At 41.5% G+C, this 25,055-nt stretch overlaps 1 protein-coding gene across 3 annotated transcripts in view; it reads right to left on the reverse strand.

Annotated features, from left to right (window-relative positions):
• The window catches only part of NUP133 (nucleoporin 133), a 65,747-nt gene that overhangs the window by 16,625 nt on the left and 24,067 nt on the right, over nucleotides 1-25,055 (reverse strand). For all 3 annotated transcript variants that reach the window (XM_032430311.1, XM_032430310.1, XM_032430313.1), the window contains exons 12-17: nucleotides 18,187-18,278; nucleotides 12,213-12,376; nucleotides 11,235-11,329; nucleotides 5,344-5,568; nucleotides 1,087-1,209; nucleotides 430-529 (exon numbers count right to left, since the gene is read on the reverse strand). In XM_032430311.1, coding sequence (XP_032286202.1) covers nucleotides 430-529; nucleotides 1,087-1,209; nucleotides 5,344-5,568; nucleotides 11,235-11,329; nucleotides 12,213-12,376; nucleotides 18,187-18,278 — 799 coding nt within the window. The remainder of the gene's footprint in view (nucleotides 1-429; nucleotides 530-1,086; nucleotides 1,210-5,343; nucleotides 5,569-11,234; nucleotides 11,330-12,212; nucleotides 12,377-18,186; nucleotides 18,279-25,055) is intronic.

The raw sequence follows: 25,055 nt of genomic DNA on the forward strand, positions 1-25,055 counted from the left end.
TTAAATATAGTCAGCACCTCCAGAGCCAGGACCTGCTTCTTTGAATAACTATATGCCCTAAAATCTAGTAGACATGGAGCGCCTGGCTGGCTCAGTCACTAGAGCATGCGACTCTTGATCCTGGGGTCATAAGTTCAAGCCCCTTGTTGGGGGTAGCGATTACTTAAAAAATAAATAAGTAAATAAAATCTAGTGGACACATAATAAGTACTAGTGAAATACATTATAGAGAGATCTATAAATTATTCAAGGGAATAAAGCAATTTTCACAAGAATTGCTCATTCTGGAGACAGCACTTATTTTTCATTTCGCTTATAAACCTACACTAATGGAGTAATACAGCTTCCAAAAATGGGTCATCAGGAATATATTTTGAATGACTGCTAATAATAAATCAGTATATTTGGGCTCAGTGCTTGCAATCTCACCTGTCCAAGGAACATATTCAGGTTCCTGTTCTAGTGGTTCTTCTCTTCTATATAAGGAGTTTCTATTTTGTCGATAATGACTAGCAGCTTGTAGCATGTCCTAGAAAAACAATGTGATAGCATATGCAGAAAGCGATGAATCCCAGTATTTTTAAAGGTAATTTCAAACACCAAAGTCTATTAATACTAAAAAATACTCAGCACAGGTCTGCAAAATTACTTTTTGGCTCTTTCTGCATTGAAATTTAATTTCAATTTTGGAAAACTATAGTAACCAGAGTAGGGAAACCATTGCTATAAAGACCATTAGCTAAGATTAAATGGAACATTTTAATCAGTAATATAAACAGTAAGCTTTTGAGTGATTTATTTAGTTAGTATAACATTAATACATTTGTAATGATATATATATATCCTTCTCCAAATAAAAGGTTTATTTTACCAAACAGAACTCAGGATCATAGACACTTAATATGCACAAGGCAAACATTCAAAATGTTTGGCTGATTAATAAAATGGCATTTTTCTAAATTTTTAGAATTAAATGCTAAACACTTATAAATTACTGGTGATACAGAATAGGAATATGGAAACCACTTTCTCTTCTATCCACACTCTGGTCTTTGATTTGCCGAAATCTTCACTGTAATTTTGTACCTTGAGAATACTGTTCACATTGATGACCACCTCAGCCCATTCAACAGATTCCAATGATGTATCCTTTAAGACCTGCTCCTCATGCTCTAGTAAGCACTCACAGACGGTGTCTACCTGGGACACCTGGGGAAGTACAGAGAAGGCAATACTTAAAACAAAAATTATGGTGACGGTAATAATTACAACTGCCCAGAATCTACTCAAGGGGCTTTTCTCATCAAGGAATACCCTCAGCTCATTAGCCAGAATAAAACAGCTGATGGTGAAAGTAAATTTAAAAGGAAATAGAAAGAGAAAATATTGTTCAAGGAATCCTTGAGCAACAAGGTTTGAACCGCATGCGTCCACTTACACGTGGATGTTTTTTGATAGATACAGTAAATTTATTTTCTCTTCTTCATGATTTTTTAAAACACTCTGACTGCTTGGGGGGTCAGCACCCTTAACCCCCCGCATTGTTCAAGAGTCAAATGTATATAACTTCTGTTCTTTTCTAATTTTTTTGTCATTATTAACACATGAAGGTAATGAGGCAAAAATATTCTTTAAGCACTGAAACACCTGTTTCCAGTTTCAGCCCATGGTTAAACTTTCCCCCCTTTATTAAGTGGATATTTACTTAATACATTTAGAGTTTGCATATAATTGGGCATGCAAAGAAATAACAGAAATGAGGTTTGCTGCCCTTATGCTTATAAGCTAGTTGAAGGAACAAGACATATGCATATGCAAAATATGGCCCAAACAAAATCATCTTTTAAACCCTGTTATTCCTTTTCTATTTCAGGTGTTAGTCAAAGGCATCCTAATAGCCCCAGCAAGAGACTTTTGGCTTATTTAATTTGCAAGATTAAATGTAAGAATTTCTTAATATCGCTAATGTGAAAATGGTAAGAAAGCATGTATGACATAAAAAAGCAGAAAATATATTGGGGCGCCTGGGTGGCTCAGTCGTTAAGCGTCTGCCTTCGGCTCAGGTCCTGATCCCAGGGTCCTGGGATCGAGCCCCGCATCGGGCTCCCTGCTCCACGGGAAGCCTGCTTCTCCCTCCCCCACCCCCCTGCTTGTGTTCCTTCTCTCGCTGTCTGTCAGATAAATAAATAAAATCTTTAAAAAAAAAAAAAAAAAAAAAGCAGAAAATATAAAAGCAGGGATGCCTGGGTGGCTCAGGTTAAGCATCTGCCTTCAGCTCAGGTCATGATCCTAGGGTCCTGGGATCAAGTCCCGCATCAGGCTCCTTGCTCAGCAGGGAGCCTGCTTCTCCCTCTCCCGCTCCCCCTGTTTGTGATCTCTCTCTCTGACATATAGATAAAATCTTAAAAAAAAATATATATATATAAAGCAAATAAAATGTCAAATAAATTGCTAAACACCTTCACCACGAGAAAGTTACGTACTCAGTGGTTTCAAATACTATTCATATGCTGACCCAACAGTCTATCCCTTAAGGAGTTAACTCTATGGAACCCTAAGATTCAGAACTACACCCCAAAGGAAACTTAAGACCAGTAAACGTCATGAGGAATTAAGATAAATGGTGATGTAAATAGTCTTAAACATTACCATTTTCCATATGGAGCGTTCTTTTGAAGAACCAATCACATTTTTGGTTTTGTTCTATCATATTCCTAAGGTACTACTCATGAATTATGTATCCAACTGATAATTTCCAGATCCTTTTTTTTTTTTTTCCCAGTCAACTGGAAAATGCAGGTATACTGAATTAACTAGTATGCTTTCCACTTGGATCCAAATGCAGAAAAAGGAATCAGGCTCTTACTCAATTCTTTCAAATAATTTGTTAGTAACTTTTTTTAAAAATTTGCTTTGCCATGTAAAATTATGTATGAACAAAGACCAAAAAAGAACACAAAAGTTACAACAGTGTGATTGTGAATCTATACACCTTAAGGATCCTACCTTTTCCCCTTCAAACCCCAATAGCCTCTCAAACCTGAGGCCCTGAGAGACTTACAACCCTCATTTCCAAATTCCTTTCCTCAAATAAACCTACTAACTCTCCTTACGGTACTCCAATCCTTCCAGTCAAAAAGCCAGACAGTTCTTATAGACTTGCTCAGGATCTCAGAATTATCAATGAAGCAGTCTTCCCTATCCACCCCATCGTCCCCAATCCATACACCCTTCTCCCCACTATTCCACCCTCCACCATGTACTTCACTGTCTTAGACCTTAAGGATGCATTCTCTACTATTCCCATCTCCCCAGAATCCCAGGACCTTTTCACCTTTCCCTGGACTGACCCCAACACCTGACACTCCCAACAGTTAACTTGGACAGTTCTCCTGCAGGGTTTTAGGGATAGCCCTCACCTCTTCAGACAAGCTCTGGCATGAGATAACCTCTCCCTCCCAAATAGTACTCTTATCCAATATGTAGGTGACCTTCTCCTCTGTTAGCCCTTCTTTGCCCACTTCTATTTCTGACACCATCACTCTCCTCCCCTTCTTACACAACAAAGAGTTAGGGCCAAGTGCAGACACCTGTGAGTTTTGTCTGTAAGCTTGGCTGGAGGTGGGGGAGTGAGGGCTTTGCATAGATTCCTTTCAGATTGGTTAGATCACGGAATTTGAGGTAAACTGTTTTTCTCTCTTTCATTCAGATTTTGGGGATATTTCCTAGATTTAAAAAACAACAACAACAAAATAAAACAAAAAAGTGCTTTGCCTTACATCCTTAGACAAAAAACTAACCCAAATATATAAGAACAAGGCATTCTTAGAACTAAATACATTTATGGATTCAACAGAAAACCTGAACATAGTTCAGGGTCTTAAATTATTTTTAGGTTACAGTACATGAAACATAGCTGACCCTTAAACAACACAGGTTTAAACTGCATGGGCCCACTGATGCACATATTTTTTTCAATACAGTACAGTACTATGAATTCAGTACTGTGAATTTATTTTTTCTTCCTTATGTAAATTTTAACATTTCCTTTACTTTATTATAAGAATACAGTATGTAATACTGTATATAACATACAAAATGTGTATTGATTTAACTATTGGTAAGGCTTCTGGTCAACAGTAAGCTACTAGTAGTTTTTTTTTTTTTAAGATTTTATTTATTTGACAGAGAGAGTGAGAGAGGGAACACAAGCAGGGGGAGCAGGAGAGGGAGAAGAAGGCTTCCCGCAGAGCGGGGAGCCCGATGCGGGGCTCGATCCCAGGACCCTGGGATCATGACCTGAGCTGAAGGCAGACGCTTAACAACCGAGCCATCCAGGCGCCCCAGTAGTTATGTTTTTGGAGAGTCAGAAGTTATACACAGATTTTCCACTGTGCAAGGGGATTGGCATGTTGTTCAAGGGTCAACTGTATTAAGAAGGAAAAAGGACTTCTTGGCATAGCCTGTTAGATGCTAGATTATAGCTAAACTGTGGTAGGAAGGAAATAAAAATGAAACTGACCAAATAGAGTTAAAAGTTCCCCCAATGTAAAAAACAATTATAGGGAGGGAGTAAAGTCTCCCCTGCCCCTGCATGAGGTTGTAAGAAGTCCCACAAGAACAAGAGCTGTATGCTATTATCACAATAGTCAGCTGCCACCAGCTGGCCAGCATCTTAATCTTTTCTTCCTCTGACGTTTATAGCAGGTTTTTCTTTCCCTTGGAAAATAAATCTGATTTTAAAAGCAAGGTAGATAGTAGGATCCTAGCAGGTAGTGAGCAGAGTTTAGTGAAGGGCCCGTTTGTGGTGGTGCTGGCAGGGGCCAGGGGATCTACAGAGGAAGGTGCAGCATCCAGGGCCAGCAACAGGGGAGCCACTACGAAGGCCGGGCGTGACGGGGCACTGGGCGGAAGCAGTACTGGAAACGTGGACAGCAGCCAGCGAGAAGCCGCAGTCTCTGACAGAAGGCACAGCAAACTGCAGTGGAAGCAGGGAAGGAACGAGGCTGGGGGAATAACTGATAGAACAAATAATAATAGATAACCACTCCCGGCCTGATACTGCGTCACCGTTATCAAAGACAACAGGAGGGCAAAGGAACCCACTGACGAGATGCCCTCTAGAGGGGGCAGCGTCAAGAGTGGATTCGGAGAGGCAAAAGGAAAACATCCAGCAGACAGTAGAGAAGACTTAGTCAATTTTGCAAGCTCTAACTTACAGGGAATGTGCTAAATAATTTCAATGAGATTTTTTTTGTGTTCAATCTTTTCCCTGTTCGAGGCATGATCAGCAAATGGCATAGCTCTACGAAGCCACATTAAAGGCAAAAGAACTCCTCTTACTTCTCTAAAAAAGACATCTGCGGGAGTCAGGTTGGATGGGATTTCACAGTCCCTCTTGTTTAAAGCAATCATTATTGCTGTGTTCAGCAGGTCCGAGAGCCTGGAGTGGTAGTTCTTGAGAACAATGGCGGCTGATAACTTTTCTGCATGCTCGCAGAGCAACAGTCGAGTTGCCATGGGCATCCCTCTTACTGCAAAAGTGCCAAGACGTCCAAATAAGCCAACCTGGGGAAAATACAAACACATGTTCTTAGGAAACATTTACAGTAACACACGGAATAATGCAGGCTTATCCCCACCAGAAGCACAATGGGTACAGAGCCGTTGGCCTTAGGTGTCCCCAAGAAAGTACCTCAGCTATCTTCTCCTTTCCACCATTTTACACACACACACACACACACACACACACACACACACACACACACACACACCCCTTCAACCAGAGCCACTAGCACCTATAAGAAAGTATAGATGGTCCTCTTCTGAGATTAGGGTCATTCCACCACTCTATCTTATTTCTCATTATTTATGGTTATCAAAAGCGTAAAATTGCTCTTTTCTACCTAACTCCCCAAGATTCTAGATCTTTGTGAACTAGACACTCAGCAGTCTCCATCTTTAGCGGTTAATTTCCAGAACCTTAAAGTCATGGGAAGGATGGGAGAGTCTTTAATCCTCTGCACTACTACCTGTGCCTGATGCCCATTTCTGATGTGTTACTCTGGGAGTTCTTCTTAGCTTTCTCATCTGATAAAGTGTTAACACCCAACTAGGAAGAAGCCAAGAGACACATCTAAATACTGAATACTCTTCTACACTTTATTACTGAGTGACTTGATTTTTGTATGTTGAGGTTTATTTTAAATAAAGTACACAGTAAACAAAATAAACAATGCCCCAAATCCCCAGAGAAGTCCTACTGACATGGGTGAAAAACACACATGGTTAGAAAACTTTTTTTTTTTCTGAATTAGATTTCTTTTATTACAATGAGCTTAAGAAAATAATAAGGAATCTACCTTTTGCTAACTGGGCTAAAATGGTTTTCTGCAAATCCCCCATGAGGTTAGTGACAGTCTTCTTTCTTCCTTTTTTTTAAAGTATAAAGATAGCCCTACAGTGTGTAAATGGGAAGCCCCAGGAGAAGGCTGCTTCCCATACAACAAACATCAGAATCATGGAGAAACAAGAGGTAATTACAGTGAAAAGCCAAAACAACTTGTGTCTTGGAAGTGTGGTTCACACACGCGTGTCAAGAACAAAAACTGTGGGGCGCCTGGGCAGCTCAGTCGTTAGGCGTCTGCCTTCAGCTCAGGTCATGATCCCGGGGTCCTGGGATCAAGCCCTGCATCGGGCTCCCTGCTCTGCGGGGAGCCTGCTTCTCTCTCCCACTCCTCCTGCTTGTGTTCCCTCTCTTGCTGTGTCTCTCTCTGTCGAAAAAATAAATAAAATCTTAAAAAAAAAAAAAAAGAACAAAAACTGCAATATCAGCCAACTGAAAACAAAAGATAAATGATGACATTCGTGGGTCTTTTCCCTTTTTCTCTGTGGAAAAATGCTCTTTCATTTTTTTTAATGAGAGAAGACCGTTTCTTTTCTTTTCTTTTTTGAAGATTTTATTTATTTATCTGACAGAGACAGAGAGAGAGCACAAGCAGGGCGAGGAACAGAGGGAGAGAGAGAGAAGCAGGCTTCTCCGCCGAGCAGAGAGCCTGATGTGGGGCTCGATCCCAGGACCCTGAGATCCTGACCTGAACAAAGAGAGACGCTTAACCGACTGAGCCACCCAGGCACCCAAGAAGATGGTTTCTACACTGTGACCTGACATGAAAATGCTGTGTGCCCAGGGTGCCACGCCCAGCAGCACCTCTCACTGACTACCATTGTGAGCAGAGAATCTGGACAATAAGAGGATGAACGTGACCTCTCTTGGCTGGAGAACCATTTCTTGCCACTTTGCTGCTGAATTCACTCATGAAACTGCTCAAAGAAAAGCTGCACCCTGACTTCTGAGAATCTACAGCAATTATATATAAAGACTATCGACTAAGAGGACAGCACACGTGAACCCTTCCTTCAGAGAATACAACCAAAAGAGAGTGGGTCTGATAAACTGGGGCCAGAATGAAGGATAATACTGTAGGTCAGACCTCAAGGCTCTCAGGAACATCATCTACCATCCCAAATGAATACCAAAGCCAGGAAAGAGGGTGTGAAGCTCTGACCCATGAAAGAGTACAAAACATTTAACAAAGGCACGCTACTCCCCCTGAGGCTCAATCAACAGTGCAGGGCTTGTTTGGCATAATGTGGACACCAGAACCCTCAGTTGTACTTGGTTTGCCACCTTTGATTCCCCATGTTGCAAAGAGAACTGGAACCCTGTCAGACTCCTGGCATTATTTCACTCACACTGGTCCCTTTAAAGTCGTTCCTCAAGCCAGACCCCCAAGGGGCCTTGTATGCAGTGAGGGTGTAGACTCATGATCCATTTGTCAGTCTGTAGTTAGAGCAGGAGAACTTAAACCTGATGAATTCTACTCTGTAAAACAGCAACCATCAGTGAGTTAGGGGTATCAAAGAGGCTTCTGTGAAGGGGAAGACTCAACTGGGATGTGCAAGAAGGCAGGATTTGAAGGCCTATGCCTAGCAGCCTGCAGGAGTGACTCAGGCACTAAGCTCCCAGCCAACCCTGACTAAGCTGGCATGGGGGTGCAGAGGGGGCATCCGCTCAGTGTTTAAACAGTCCTCGAATAGAGGGTGCTAGACCTCTGTGACACTCCTAAAGCTCAATGTACCTGCTACCTTTGAAAAGACAGGTGTGATTCTTACCTGCTCAAGTGCAAGATCTGCTTTCTTAATTCCTTTGATAATAAAGCAACACCCTAGAAACGAGGAACCTTGGAAAATCGTGGGAAAAACCACATGGGCTTTCCCAGTGCTAGCTGCCTGTTTTGGGATATTAGTTACAACCTTTCATGACTCTGAGAGCTACAATGCAGGCTACCTAGCTAGGGCAGTCTGAAAGAGTCCTCCTGCTTTTCCTTCACAGAACACAAGATAAAGGAAGAAGTGACCAAGATTGTGGTAGGTCACCATTCTGGAAATCTCTCCACCACACTGTCCATGGCGAAAGCGGAGAGCCTGGCTTGCACATGGTTAGAAAACTTAATAGTACAGAGAGGTAAAAGTCCCCAGCCCATTCCCTACTGGAGCTGCAGTTAAATTTCCCTGCTATCTTTATATGCTTTTGTGGCATTCATAATGCTAGGAGACATTTTTTTTAACACAAAGGGGTCACACTATATATATTGTTCTGTACCTTGTTTTGATAGCATCTTATTTTTTCACAACACATTTAGATACACTTTTTTTTTCCTCATTATTTTTAAGACCATGGAATAGGTTGCTGGATCAATCTGTCTTAGTTTATTCATTCACCCTGTTCACCTGGTTATTTTAAAATAAAAGTTGCATTGTCTTTTCTGATTTGAATTCTCTCCCTGGTTCCCTCACAAATATTGAAAATGTAGTTTTTACATGAGGGAATTCTGCTTGCCTCAGCGCGGCAGTACTGCCGGTGAAGTGACGTCTACCCATGAACATCGCTCAGGCCCCATGACAAAGAGAAGCACAGTAACACCCTGCCTCTAAGCCTCTCCGCACTACGTGTGAGGACATATGCTTCCCTCAGTGCCAGAAAACCGGAGGCAAAGGGACTGTCCTGAGGCCTGGATATTAATTCTCATCCCCTTTAGCACGAGATATGGCCTCGTTGGCACGGAGTCTGGCTTGAGGAGAGCCTCATATTCAGAAGTATTTCCTTAGGGTCGCCTGGGTGGCTCAGCTGTTAAGCCTCTGCCTTCGGCTCAGGTCATGATCCCGGGGTCCTGGGATCGAGTCCCACATCAGGCTCCTTGCTCAGCGGGGAGCCTGCCTCTCCTTCTGCCCCTCCCCCTGCTCGTGCTCTCTCTCTCTCTCTCTCTGACAAATAAATAAATAAAATCTTAAAAAAAAAAAGTATTTCTTTAGATACAAGTATTTGGTTATACAATTATTTACATTAATAATAATTAACAATTAATAATATGCTCTAAAATATTAAAGGTAATTCAAACATAAATGTATAGCCAGAATGGGATTTTTAGATCCAGCTAGATATTACCTTGCAATGGACACTGCCTCCAAGAGTTGAATGACTCCAGCAGGGTTTCTGAAGCCTGGGGAGGCTGTGCCAAGAGATACGGCGACCGCTCCTGCTCCATGGCTCTCTCAACCCTCTGATAAATTAGTGTGTGCTTGGTGTAGCATATTAAGGCATGAACTCCTTCCATCCCAGTATGCACATCCTCCTGCAACATGACCGTGGCACTCCTCCCATCAAGAGGTAGAATCCATCTCTCAATCCTTTTCATCTGGGCTGGGCTGGTGACTTGCTTTGACCAGTGTCACTTTGTTTGGTGGAAGTAACATTTTGTGACATCTAATGTAAGACCTGAGGAAGACTACAGCTTCTAAGTTCATCCCCATGGAGGGCTGCCCTGAGACCAAAGGAAGCCAGTTCAGCCTAAAGGAGCATTAGAGACTGAGTGGAGGAGAAGAACCATGTGGCCCAGCTGACAGCCTGACATCAAATGTCAGGCAAGAGAAGCTTGGGGACCTTCCAGCTCAGCCTACCCTAAATGCAGTTCAAGGAGTGGTCTCAGCTGAAATCCACAGAAAAACCGCCCAGGTACCCGAAAGAAATGTTTTAATCCACATTTTGGGGTGGTTTGTTAGGTATTAATAGTTAACTGATACACTTGACTAAATAAACAATTACATCAGAAGAAAATGTTGTGTTTTTCCCCCTATTAATTTGTAGTCTATCTAAACCACTTAAAAAAAAGGAGAGAGACTTGAATGATTGGAGTGCCCTTGCCAAGACAATAAAAGTAGACAGGAGCCAAACCATACATTACAACTGAAGCAGAATGTGGAATTAAGAACAATCAAGGTGTTTCTGGAATCATCTAGAATTGCACTGTCCAATAAGGTAGCCACTATCCACCAAAGTGATAATTTAAATTTAAGTTAATCAAAATAAATTAAAAACAAATATAATTCCTCAGTTGTACCAACCACATTTTAAGTGCTCAGCAGCCGCCTGTGACTAGTGGCTACTGAGTAACACAGATATAGAACATTCCCATCACCACAGAAAGTTCTATTAGATAGCATCAGAATCTCTTTAACATGAAGGCATTATTGATTTTGGAAAAAGTAAGCAAAAGTGGGATTAAATGCATTCATTTGGATATATAATATGCCTGGGAGCCACTACTGATCAACAAGGCAGATATGGGTGATACTGTGTAACAATTCTGTCTAGCAGTAAAAATATATTCTAATTTTAGGCCCAATATAAATGAGGATACTCCATTAAAAACAAAACAAAACAAAAAACCACAAACTTTAAATAAGGAATCGATTCTAATGGCACTTCAAAATTATAAACCCATATATCAAAATCTGTCATCGCCTTAATATTCTTCACTATCTTTTCAATAATACAAAGGCAATTCATGAAAACCTAAGTTTACTTAAAAGCACACAGGTATCAAAGAATGTTAAAAGAAAGTTGAAACATTTCTGTGGAAATACACTGTTTTTCTTCTTTTTAGCCTGTTTTCTGTGCAGCTTTTATACTTGAATAGCTCCCTCTCCCCCACCAGCCCTGGACTTATTTACTTTGAAGTCAGCAAAGAAAATGGAAAACACTAGTCATGTCCGACCCCACAAAACACCTCAGAATAAGAAAGGATCTCCCATTATCCTGGAGAGAGCTGACAAAAGACACAGTAAAGCCAGGTGTCCTGGCTATCCCTGTTCATAGCAACTGGGATGCTTACTTGGTGAATAAAGTCCATAAGGAAAGAATGGGCTTTCATCTTGTCTTCTAGCTGGTGAAGAATAATCAGTGATGTATTGCTAAACCCAGGTGCTTCTGTTGAAACACAGTAACAAAATTTAAACACATAACATACTGGCTTTACAATAATTACTGCTATTAAAATAAAAAGTTAAAAAATATACCAAAGGAAACTACCAATCTTTTAATGCAACTATTTGTAACATTACCAAGAGTTCAAAAAATTTAGAGGAAAATTTTGGGAGTCATACCATATTTATTCAAAACACAAACCCTGTTATTGTTAGTTTAATCATTTATATCATTCTAAGCTTGCCAGCTCAAAATGAAGTCAAAGAAAAAAGGTAAGCACTGATGTTTCCTTCCTAACCTACTCTAATGAGGTTTAGCAAACTTGCTAAGTAGGAATTTAGAGAGAGAAATGGACATTTGAGACCGTTTGCTGGTACCTGGGAATACCGAGTGCCCGTGATGCTGCGGTGGAAGTGTGAGAAGGACAGTCACCCAGGGCAGAAAGGAAAGCACAGGGCAGAAACATGATATGCCCACTTCTATACATTGAGATTTGCTCATTGCCGCTCTCAGGGAAATGTATAATTTCTATTAGGCAAATACAGTGATTATACCAAAATTGTCATTTAATTTGGGAGCTAATAGGTGCCAAATGCTTACATATGCCACCAATTTTGTTTTAGAAATAAAATGGTGAGAAAGCTAAGTAGGGCTAATTAATCTGCTTCACATAGAACAAGCAGGATTTGCTCCAATATTCCTTCAGTTTTTATCCTGCAGATCTGTTCTGAGCCCTTTTCAAAATCTACTATAAGGTAAGTTATAACCTTTTAAAAAATAGTAAAATCATAAACTAAAAAAACATGCTTCGAGAGATGCTTTAATAAAAGAACCAGAATATTCTCAAAATAGATCACTCCATAATATGAAAAGTAAAAGTTCTTACCCTCAGGGACAGACTCAGCCCATCGTGGGTCGGAGGCTGGGTAGTCATCCACCAGATCTACACTGATTTGGGTAACAGCTCTGTCTAGTTCACAATCGGAATCCAAATCAGAGTGGGAGGAAAAGAGCTCATCAACCATCATTTGAGCATGACCTAGATCTTTTCTGAAATAAAATTGGAAAATAAAAGTATTAAAGGAGGCAAACCATTTTCAAAATTCACCATGAAAAAGTTAACTACAGGGGTGCCTGAGTGGCTCAGTCGTTAAGTGTCTGCCTTCGGCTCAGGTCATGATCTTGGGGTCCTGAGATCGAGCCCTACATCCAGCTCTCTACTCAACAGGGAGTCTGCTTCTCTCTCCCTCTGCCTCTTCTCCTGCTGGTGTTCGCTCATGCTCACTCTCTCTCTCTCTCGTGCTCACTCTCCTCCTCTCTCTCAAATAAATAAATAAAATCTTTTAAAAAAGAAAAAGTTAACTGGGACAGTCCCCTATTTTAGTTGAGAGAGAGAAAGAGAACGAGCATGTGGGAAGGGGAGAGGGAGAGAATCTCAAGCAGACTCCCCGCTGAGTGCAGAGCCCCACATGGGGCTCAATCTCACCACCAGCAAGATCATGACCTGAGCGGAAACCAAGAGTCGGATGCTCAACCAACTGAGCCACCCAGGTGCCCCAAAGTTAACTACTTTTAATAACATTTATTTAAAAGGGAGACAACTATTATGCATTTATTAATTCAACAAATATATGTTGAGTCCTTACAATATGCTAGGCACTGGAGGCAGAATGATAAGACATTAAAAAACACTCTAAGACTTCACAAAGGACACAGTGTCACAAGGAGCAGAGAGTTAAACAAGTAGTTACATGTCCACTGTGACAGAACAAGAACAGAGCGCTTGCTACAGAGCACACACAAGGGAAACCAAAACCGTCCGAGGGGCAGAGAAGACTTCCTGGAGGAAGAGGTGCATAAGCAGAGGCCTACAGCTAAGGAAGAGGAGCAGCGAGCTGAGGGGACTATGGAGAGGGGTACACGGTGGCAGAGAGCACACGTCACACGTGTGAGTAAGTATGTCCGTATCTTAGCAAAGAACTGAAGCCATGGGGAGGATGAGATCGCCCAGGAAAGAAAGAGGGAAGAAGGCTTCCAGGGCAGACTCTCAGAAACACCACCAATTAAAGGACAGAGTACATAAAACCTCATACACCATGTTATGGAGTTCTAGGCACTAGAAGGCCTAAGAAGGCACTTCTTAGGCACTAAGAAGAAAGTGTCACGATCTGTTCTATTTTCCCAAAAGATCATTTTATGATAAGGAAATAGGGCATTGGACAGGAGCGAGAAAAACCCAGTTAAGAAGTTATTGCAGAGGGGAGCCTGGGTGGCTCAGTCGTTAAGCGTCTGCCTTCGGCTCAGGTCATGATCCCAGGGTCCTGGGATCGAGCCCCACATCGGGCTCCCTGCTCCGCGGGAAGCCTACTTCTCCCTCTCCCACTCCCCCTGCTTGTGTTCCCTCTCTCGCTGTGTCTCTCTCTGTCAAATAAATAAATAAAATCTTTAAAAAAAAAAAAAAAAAAAAGAAGTTATTGCAGAAATTCAGACAAGAGAAGAAGGGAGTCTCCACCAGCAATAGCTGCAGAGGAGAATGGAGACAAGTGACAGGTTTGGGGAAAAAAAGAGACATAAGGTAAATACTGGCAACTGCTTGGATCTGATATATTTTTGCTCTGAAACTGAATGGATTATGGTAGGACATTTTTGCCAGTGGCAGAAACAGGGGGTAAAAAAGAAAAGAATACGCTTCGGAGAAGACAAGCAGGGCTGTGGATATGTTGAAACTGAGATGCCTGTAGAATATACAACTGCTTTGGAACATTCTTCATTTGTATATAATGGCCTAGAGCATGGTAGATCAGTGTTTCTTTGGCAAATGAGGTCAAGGAAGGAGAAAAAAATCAGGGAGTAGAGAGAGAAAAATTATGATAGACAACAGCAAAGGTAGACAACTTTTCAGGCAGTTTCGTTATAAACAGGAACAAACAAAAGGGGTGGTAGATCAAAGGGGGACACGAAGTCAAAGACTGGTCTTTTTTTTTTTTTTTTTTAAGATTTATTTATTTGAGAGGGAAAGAGAGATCACAGTGGGGGGAGGGTCCGAGGGAGAGGGAGAAACCCAAGCAGACTCAGCACAAAGCATGGAGCTCAAAAGGGGGCTCCATCTCACAACCCTGAGGTCACAGCCTGAGCCAAAACTCAGAGTCAAACACTTAACCGACTGTGCCACCCAGGTGCCCTGCCCGTTTTTTTTTTTTTTAAATGACACAGTAAATATGATTGATGGCTGGTGAGAAGAAGCCAGCACAAGAGAGGTCAAAGATACAGAAGAAGAATAACAAAGAACATAGTCTCAAGAGAAGCAGAAGACTGTGGCATTCAAAACAAGGACAAAGAGGGGCGCCTGGATGGCTCAGTCAGTTAAGCACCCAACTCTTGATTTCAGTTCAGGTCGTGATCTCAGGGTTGTGAGATTGAGCCCCATGTCAGGCTCTGTGCTCAGCAGGGAATCTGCTTGAGATTTTCTCTCTCCCTCTCCCCCTCCCTTCTGCTCGCTCGTGCACACTCTCTCTAAATATATAAATAAAATCTTTAAAACAACCAAAAAAGACAGGGATTCTTCTTAGAAAGCACACCCCTTCCTACTTTATAGGGAGCAAAAGAGGAAAAATAGCTGAGGCTCAGGTAAGTTTGTAGGTATTAAGTCCAGGGAGTTGCTATCTGATGACTTCTATTATCTCTGTGAAGTAGGAGGCTGAGTCCTCTTGCTAGGTATGGGAGAAGAGGCAGAGAAATGGAAAAGGTGGAGGAGAGTAGGAAAGCATTGAAATGGACTCTTGGTAGAACAAGAGAAGGAACTGAATAGAGAAACACAGAAAAAACACCTAAAAGTGTTAGGCCAAGCTGAAGCTGGAAACCTGGTTATGCTACAGGTTATGGGAATACAAAGTTGACTATAGCATGATAATCAATAATTAACTATTTCAATTAACAGAATAAGTTTCTTAAAGCTCTCATGAGCAAAAGATCTTATATTTATATTGAGTCAAGTGAAAATCAAAATAATATAGAAATTAATTTCAAAGAAACCATGCCATAGAAATAGCAATATTAACGTCAGCAAAAAACTAAACACAGAACATTTTTGAGTGCAATCTACTCATTTCAACCCCCAGGGAGCATTTGGCAATGTCTGAAGATAATTTTGGTAGTCAACAGTTGGGGGAGGATGCTACTGGCACCAAGTGGGAAGAGGCCAGCGATGGCTGCTACACATGCTATGATTCACAGGACAGCTCACAATAAAAAATTGTATGGCTTCAAATGTCAACAGTGATGAGGTACCAAAACCCTGCTTTAAAAGTATGATTCCACTTTTGAAGAGTCCAATTCTTTAAGACTATTAATAGATTCACGCCACCCCAGAAATGGTTACTTGTTAACCTTACAGGGTAAGTTGAAGGCATAGCTGTGCTAGAGACCCATGACCCTATTCCTAAGGTTACTATACTCTCAGGACTTCAGGTCAGGGGATTCCTCTTCGTGCTTAATAATCTTCCCCTATAGAACATTTAGAAATGACTATATGGGGTTGAATAGCATCCCTCCAAATCACATTCACCCAGAACCTCAGAATGTGACCTTATTTGGAAATAAGGTTTTTGAGTATATAATCAGTTAAGTTATGATGAAGTTATACTGAATTAGGGTGGGCTCTAAATCCAATGACTGGTGTCACTATTAGAAGGACATGTAAAGGCAGACACATAGGGAAGAAGGCCATGTGGTAAGGGAGACAACTGGAGTGATCCATGTGCAAGCTAAGGAATGCTGATGATTGCCAGCAACCACCAGAAGCTAGGACAGAAGCAAGCAAAGATTCTTCCCTAGAGCCTTCAGAGGAAGCATGGCCCTGCTGATACCTTGATTTTGGATTTCAGGACTCCAGAACTGTGACAGAATAAATTTCTATGAGGTCACCTGGTTTGTAGTGATTTGTTACAGCAGCCACAGGAAACTAATACAAGGACTACAGTAACTTGCTCCATTATCATTTAAATTTTGAGATGCCACAGGTCTGTCAAAATTGTTAAAGGACCAACTTGTGCATGACAGGATCACAGTATTTTAATCCAAATCTTGGCAGTAAGACTGAACACCATGCAAGAGAGCAAAATTAAAAGAATATAAATATATATATTTTTAAGATTTTACTTATTTATTTGACAGAGAGAGATACGGCGAGAGAGGGAACACAAGCAGGGGAAGTGGGAGAGAGAGAAGCAGGCCTCCCGCGGAGCAGGGAGCCCGATGTGGGGCTCAATCCCAGGACCCTGGGATCATGACCTGAGCCAAAGGCAGTCGCTTAACGACTGAGCCACCCATGCGCCCCTAAAAGAATATATTTTAAAAACAGAATCAAAAAAATTGTCTAATGGTGCCCTCTTCTGGATGAGAAACTAAGCTCAGTAGATCATTATGATGGCACAGAATTATGTGTGTGTGTTTTTAAGATTTTATTTATTTGAAAGAGGAAGAGAGTGCACAAGCAGGGGGAGGAGCAGAGGGAGAGGGAGAAGCAGACTCCCCGGTGAGCAGGGAGTCTGATGCGGGGCTTGTTTGCAGGACCCTGGGATCATGCCCTGAGCCAAAGGCAGACACTTAACTGACTGAGCCACCCAGGCACCCCGATGGCACAGAACTGTAAAACTTTACTTGCTATCCCTTCTGTGGGAGTGAGCTCCTATGCATCAAATACCACTGTGAGTGAGACTATGGGATCACAAGCTGAGAACTGGGGGATATGGAGGTAGTAAACTCTGAATATAACTTTAAAACAAAGATCTGCCAGATAAACTAATGATCCTTCAGACAGTCCAACAGACACCCCACTCAACACTTCACAAAGGAAGAAACAAAATTCCAGAAATGTTAAGCAATCTGTCCAAAGTCTCACACAGCTACTTGGGGCACAGCAAAGGCTAGATCTCAATTTTCCTTAGTGTTCATTCAAATGTGAATTTACTATACCTTTTAAGGAAGGTACAGGATATGCAGAATAAATGTCTAGGACAAACAAATGACTGAATTGGCTTTCAAACCAGAAGCATCAGGTCAGCAAGTGTGGCAAACTGAGTATCATTCCCCTTCCATATGCACACTCCCTATCAGCACCCTCCCATGGAGGGGAGGGAGGGCTCGCCCCTGTGACTTATTATGGCCAATGGGATATTGGCAAATATGACCCAAGCAGAGATTTGAAAAGCATTTGTACACTGAGGCTTACTCTCCTGCCACTCCTGGAACCCTGAGATATGTAAACCTGGTAGATGATGACAGGGCACATGAGCAGAGAAATGACCAGAGCCCCCAAAATGTGAGCAAGTCTAGCCGGGATGGCTGGCAGCTGATCATGGACAGTGAATCCAGATGAGAACCATAAAACGGCCACCTGAGCCCAACCCCCAACAGCCAGACGGCAGAATCAGGAGCTGTATTAAACAAGCCACTATGTTCTCTGGTGATTTTGTATGCAACAAAACCCAATGAAGAGGCCAAGTCTAATTTCTTTATAACATCAATAAACCTTTGTATGCAATTTATTTGCCTTCAGAGTATACATAAAACATGCTTGCTAGATGTCTTTCATGATCACTATTTTTAACAGCACATTGTTATCCATTAAGTGGAGAGGGTATGTTACATCATGTTTTTCCTAGATTAACTGGAAGCCTCTTGTGGCTACCAAGTTCAGACTAAGTTTGTTAAAGCACTGAGAAGCTCAGAAAAACATTTTCTCTTTGGTGGCATCATTCCTCCACCTTGCTCCCACCAGTCAACAAATAAGTAGCATATATCAGTAAAATGTGTCCTCAGACATAAAATAAATTAAGCCATCATTTAAAAACTTTTCATACCTGCAGTATTGCAGAAAAGCAGCTTTTAACAATTTGGTTTTATCCTCCTGGGCAATGGTTTCATTCTTTGTAGAAGCCTCAAAAACCATACTCTGTCAAATAAAAAACTATAATTTAGAGGTGAAGGTATCAGAATATACCGAATTGTTGGACTAAAAACCGGACCCACCTATGACAGCAACAACACAGACACATAAGCTATATACCATGTTCTTCATATACCAGCAGTCTACTTAAGACATTTACTGCAACAAGATAAAATGGACTAAATGATCGACTAAAGTCTTATCAAAAAGGTATACAGAAGGGCGGAGCAAGATGGCGGGGGAGTAGGAGACCTGGATTTCCTCTGGTCTCAGGAATTCAGCTGGATAGGGATCAAACCATACTGAACACCTACAAACTCAACAGGAGATCGAAGAAAAGAATAGCAACAACTCTCTGAACAGAAAAGCGACCACTTTCTGGAAGGTAGGATGTGCGGAGAAGTGAATCCGAGGCGATATTCGGGAGGACAGACGGCGGGGGAGGGGGCCTCCATCGGCCACTTCTGGCAAGTGATAGAGCCAAGGAGCACAAAATCGGAACTTTTAGAAGTCGGCTCCGCTAAGGGACGTCGCTCCAATGGCTAAGCGGGGGGTGGAACACTCATGGGAGTGTGGTCTCAGGACCCTCGGGGTCACAGAAAGACCAGGGGGGCCTGAGTGCGGCAGAGCTCCCAGGTATCGGAGTAGGGAAGCCGGCTGCAGATGGAGCCAAGGCGCAGGCTCTCAGCTCGGGGTTGCCATAAACTGTGATCCGCGGCACAGTCGGGCCACTGCTCTTCCAGCAGGGACCCAACAAGCGGCAGATCCGGGGAGACTTCCCTTCCTCCCCCGGGAGGAGCGGCGTGGGAGCGCACCGCAGGGATCTGCTGGGTTTGGAGACTCCACACGGAGTCGGATGCCAGAGATAGAAACACTCGGTCACAGGCCAGGGGAGCACGGAGTGAGGCCGGAGACCGGGGAGACGGGAGTGACTGACTGCTTTTCTCTGGGGGCTGAGGAGCAGGGCCCCGAGTTCTCGGCTCCTCTGGAGTGGAGATTGGGAGGCCACCATTTTCACTCTTGTCCTCCTGTCCTCCGAAGCTGTACACAAAGCTTGCAGGGAACAAAAGCTCCCGAGAGCAAACCCGAGCAGATTACTTAGCCCTGACGGGACAAGGGCGGGGCAATTCCGCCTCCAGCAAAGACACTGGGAACCACGGCAACAGGCCCCTCCCCCAGAAGATCAGCAAGAACAGCCAGCCAAGACCAAGTTTACCGATCAATGAGAACGGCAGAACTCCAGCACTAGGGGAATAATGCACATAGAATCCATGGCTTTTTTACCATGATTCTTTAGTCTTTCAAAGTTAATTTTTTTAACTTTTTTTTTTTTTTGAATTTTTTTTTTCCCTTTTTCAACCAACATCTTATCAATCCCTTTTTTAAAGAACATTTTTATTTTTCATTTTTAGAGTCATATTCTACCCCTTCATAGTAGTTACCCTTATTTTTGGCATCTATATATATAAGTTGTTCTCTCTTTTAAAATTTTGAGATAGTTTCTTCTAACAGATCAAAATATACCCTAAATCTCTAGTGTCTGGTTTTGTTCTACTCTCCTGCTGATCACATTCTCTCCCTTTTTTTTTCTTTTTTTAAAATCCTCTTCTTTCTTTTTTCAAACAACTTACCAATTCCTTTTATAAAATTTTTTATAATTTTCATCTTTACAGTCATATTCCATCCCTTCATCATATCAACCCTTATTTTTGTACATACGTAAGTTTTTCTTTAAAATTTTGGGAGGCACTTTCTTCTAACAAACCAAAATACACCCCAAATCTAGTGTGTGGCACTGATCTGTGCACCAGCCTGATCATATTCTGTTTTTTTTGTTTTGTTCTGTTTTTGTTTGTTTTTATCTTTTTTTCTTTCTTTCCTTTTCTTTTCCCCCAGCTTCAGGTCTTTTCTGATTTGTTTAGAGTATATTTTCTGGGGACGTTGTTACCCTGTTAGCATTCTGTTCTCTCATTAATCTATTCTCCCCAGACAAAATGACAAGACGGAAAAAATCACCTCAACAAAAAGAACAAGAGGTAGTACCGACTGCCCGGGACCTACTCAATACAGACATTAGTACGATGTTGGATCTAGAGTTCAGAATCATCACTTTAAAGATACTAGCTGGGCTTGAAAAAAGCATGGAAGTTATTAGAGAAACCCTTGCTGGAGAAATAAAAGAACTAAAATCTAACCAAGTCGAAATCAAAAAGGCTATTAATGAGGTGCAATCAAAAATGGGGGCGCTAACTGCTAGGATAAATGAGGCAGAAGAGAGAATCAGTGATACAGAAGACCAAATGATGGAAAATAAAGAAGCTGAGAAAAAGAGAGATAAACAACTACTGGATCACGAGGGCAGAATTCGAGAGCTAAGCGATACCATAAGACGAAACAACATTAGAATAATTGGGATCCCAGAAGAAGAAGAAAGAGAGAGAGGGGCAGAAGGTATATTGGAGCAAATTATAGCAGAGAACTTCCCTAATTTGGGGAAGGAAACACGCATCAAAATCCAGGAGGCACATGGGGCGCCTGGGTGGCTCAGATGGTTGAGCGTCTGCCTTCGGCTCAGGTCATGATTCCAGGGTCCTGGGATCGAACCCCACGTCGGGCTCCTGGCTCAGCAGGGAGCCTGCTTCTTCCTCTCCCTCTGTCTCCCCCCCCCCCGCTCATGCTCTCTCTCTCTCTCTCTGTATCTCTGTGTCTCAAATGAATAAATAAAATCTTTAAAAAAAAAAAAAAAAAAAAAATCCAGGAGGCACAGAGAACCCCTCTCAAAATCAATAAAAATAGGTCAACACCCCGACATCTAATAGTAAAACTTACGAGTCTCAGAGATAAAGAGAAAATCCTGAAAGCAGCTCGGGAGAAGAGATATGTAACCTACAATGGTAGAAACATTAGACTGGCAACAGACCTATCCACAGAGACCTGGCAGGCCAGAAAGGACTGGCAGGATATATTCAGAGCACTAAATGAGAAAAATATGCAGCCAAGAATACTATATCCAGCTAGGCTGTCATTGAAATTAGGAGAGATAAAAAGCTTCCAGGACAAACAAAAACTAAAGGAATTTGCAAACACGAAACCAGCCCTACAAGAAATATTGAAAGGGGTCCTCTAAGCAAAGAGAGAGCCTAAAAGCAACATAGACCAGAAAGGAACACAGACAATATACAGTAACAGTCACCTTACAGGCAATACAAAGGCCCTAAATTCCTATCTTTCAATAGTTACCCTGAATGTAAATGGGCTAAATGCCCCAATCAAAAGACACAGGCTATCAGATTGGGTAAAAAAACAAGACCCATCGATATGCTGTCTGCAAAAGACTCATTTTAGACCCAAAGACACCCCCAGATTGAAAGTGAGGGGGTGGAAAACCATTTACCATGCTAATGGACACCAAAAGAAAGCTCGGGTGGCAATCCTTATATCAGACAAATTAGAGTTTAAACCAAAGACTATAATAAGAGATGAGGAAGGACACTATATCCTACTTAAAGGGTCTATCCAACAAGAAGATGTAACAATTGTAAATATCTATGCCCCTAACATGGGAGCAGCCAATTATATAAGGCAATTAATAACAAAAGCAAAGAAACACACTGACAACAATACAGTAATAGTGGGGGACTTTAACACCCCCCTCACTGAAATGGACAGATCATCTAAGCAAAAGATCAACAAGGAAATAAAGACTTTAAATGACACACTGGACCAAATGGACTTCACAGACATATTCAGAACATTCCATCCCAAAGCAACGGAATACACATTCTTCTCTAGTGCCCATGGAACATTCTCCAGAATAGATCCTAGGTCACTAATCAGGTCTCAACCGGTACCAAAAGATTGGGATCATTCCCTGCCTATTTTCAGACCACAATGCTTTGAAACTAGAACTCAATCACAAGAGGAAAGTCGGAAAGAACTCAAATACATGGAAGCTAAAGAGCATCCTACTAAAGAATGAATGGGTCAACCTGGAAATTAAAGAATTAAAAAAATTCATGGAAACCAATGAAAATGAAAACACAACTGTTCAAAATCTTTGGGATGTAGCAAAGGCAGTCCTAAGAGGAAAATATATAGCAATACAAGCCTCTCTCAAGAAACAAGAAAGGTCTCAAGTACACAAACTAACCCTACACCTAAAGGAACTGGAGAAAGAACAGCAAATAAAGCCTAAACCCAGCAGGAGAAGAGAAATAATAAAAATCAGAGCAGAAATCAATGAAATAGAAACCAAAAGAACAGTAGAACAGATCAACGAAACTGGTTCTTTGAAAGAATTAAAAAGATTGATAAACCCCTGGCCAGATTTATCAAAAAGAAAAGAGAAATGACCCAAATCAACAAAATCATGAATGAAACTGGAGAGATCACAACCAACACCAAAGAAATACAAACAATTATAAGAACATATTATGAGCAACTATATGCCAGCAAATTAGATAACCTGGAAGAAATGGATGCATTCCTAAAGATGTATCAACTACCAAAACTGAACCAGGAAGAAACAGAAAACCTGAACAGACCTATAACCACTAAGGAAATTGAAGCAATCATCAAAAATCTCCCAACAAACAAAATCCCAGGGCCAGATGGCTTCCCAGGGGAATTCTACCAAACATTTAAAGAAGATTTAATACCTATTCTTCTGAAACTGTTCCAAAAAATAGAAATGGAAGGAAAACTTCCAAACTTGTTTTATGAGGCCACCATTACCTTGATCCCAAAACCAGACAAAGACCCCATCAAAAAGGAGAATTACAGACCAACATCCTTGATGAACATGGATGCAAAAATTCTCACCAAAATACTAGCCAATAGGATCCAACAGTACATTAAAAGGATTATTCACCACGACCAAGTGGGATTTATCCCTGGGCTGCAAGGTTGGTTCAACATCCGCAAATCAATCAACGTGATACAATACATCAACAAAAGAAAGAACAAGAATCATATGATCCTCTCAATAGATGCAGAAAAAGCATTTGACAAAGTACAGCATTCTTTCTTGATCAAAACTCTTCAGAGTATAGGGATAGAGGGTACATACCTCAATATCATAAAAGCCATCTATGAAAAACCTATAGCGAATATCATTCTCAATAGGGAAAAACCGGGAGCTTTCCCCCTAAGGTCAGGAACGTGGCAGGGATGTCCACTATCACCACTGCTATTCAACATAGTTTTAGAAGTCCTAGCCACAGCAATCAGACAACAAAAAGAAATCAAAGGCATCCGAATCGGCAAAGAAGAAGTCAAACTCTCACTCTTTGCAAATGATATGATACTTTATGTGGAAAGCCCAAAAGACTCCACCCCAAAACTGCTAGAACTCATACAGGAATTCAGTCAAGTGGCAGGATATAAAATCAATGCACAGAAATCAGTGGCATTCCTATACTCCAACAACAAGACAGAAGAAAGAGAAATTAAGGAGTTGATCCCATTTACAATTGCACCCAAAACCATAAGATACCTAGCAATAAATCTAACCAAAGAGGGAAAGGATCTGTACTCAGAAAACTATAAAATACTCATGAAAGAAATTGAGGAAGACACAAAGAAATGGAAAAACGTTCCATGCTCATGGATTGGAAGAACAAATATTGTGAAGATGTCAATGCTACCTAGAGCAATCTACACATTCAATGCAATCCCCATCAAAATACCATCCACTTTTTTCAAAGAAATGGAACAAATAATCCTAAAATTTGTATGGAACCAGAAAAGACCCCGAATAGCCAGAGGAATGTTGAAAAAGAAAAGCAAAGCTGGCGGCATCACAACTCCGGACTTCCAGCTCAATTACAAAGCTGTCATCATCAAGACAGTATGGTACTGGCACAAAAACAGACACATAGATCAATGGAACAGAATAGAGAGCCCAGAAATGGACCCTCAACTCTATGGTCAACTAATCTTTGACAAAGCAGGAAAGAATGTCCAGTGGAAAAAAGACAGTCTCTTCAACAAATGGTGTTGGGAAAATTGGACAGCCACATGCAGAAGAATGAAACTGGACCATTTCCTTACACCACACACAAAAATAGACTCCAAATGGTTGAAAGACCTCAGTGTGAGACAGGAGTCCATCAAAATCCTAAAGGAGAACACAGGCAGCAACCTCTTCGATCAGCTGCAGCAACTTCTTCCTAGAAACATCGCCAAAGGCAAGGAAAACAAGGGCAAAATTGAACTATTGGGACTTCATCAAGATAAAAAGCTTTTGCACAGCAAAGGAAACAGTCAACAAAACCAAAAGACAACCAACAGAATGGGAGAAGATATTTGCAAATGACATATCAGATAAAGGGCTAGTATCCAAAATCTATAAAGAACTTATCAAACTCAACACCCAAAGAACAAAGAAGCCAATCAAGAAATGGGCAGAAGACATGAACAGACATTTTTCCAAAGAAGACATCCAAATGGCCAACAGACACATGAAAGAGTGCTCAACATCGCTCGGCATCAGGGAAACCCAAATCAAAACCTCAATGAGATACCACCTCACACCAGTCAGAATGGCTAAAATTAACAAGTCAGGAAATGACAGATGTTGGCGGGGATGCAGAGAAATGGGAACCCTCCTACACTGTTGGTGGGAATGCAAGCTGGTGCAGCCACTCTGGAAAACAGTACGGAGGTTCCCCAAAAAGTTGAAAATAGACCTACCATACGATCCAGCAATTGCGCTACTGGGTATTTACCCCAAAGATACAAATGTAGGGATCCGAAGGGGTACGTGCACCCCGATGTTTATAG

Source organism: Phoca vitulina, unplaced genomic scaffold (assembly GCF_004348235.1).
Source record: "Phoca vitulina isolate PV1807 unplaced genomic scaffold, GSC_HSeal_1.0 scaffold43, whole genome shotgun sequence".
Classification (NCBI taxonomy): Eukaryota; Metazoa; Chordata; class Mammalia; order Carnivora; family Phocidae; genus Phoca; species Phoca vitulina.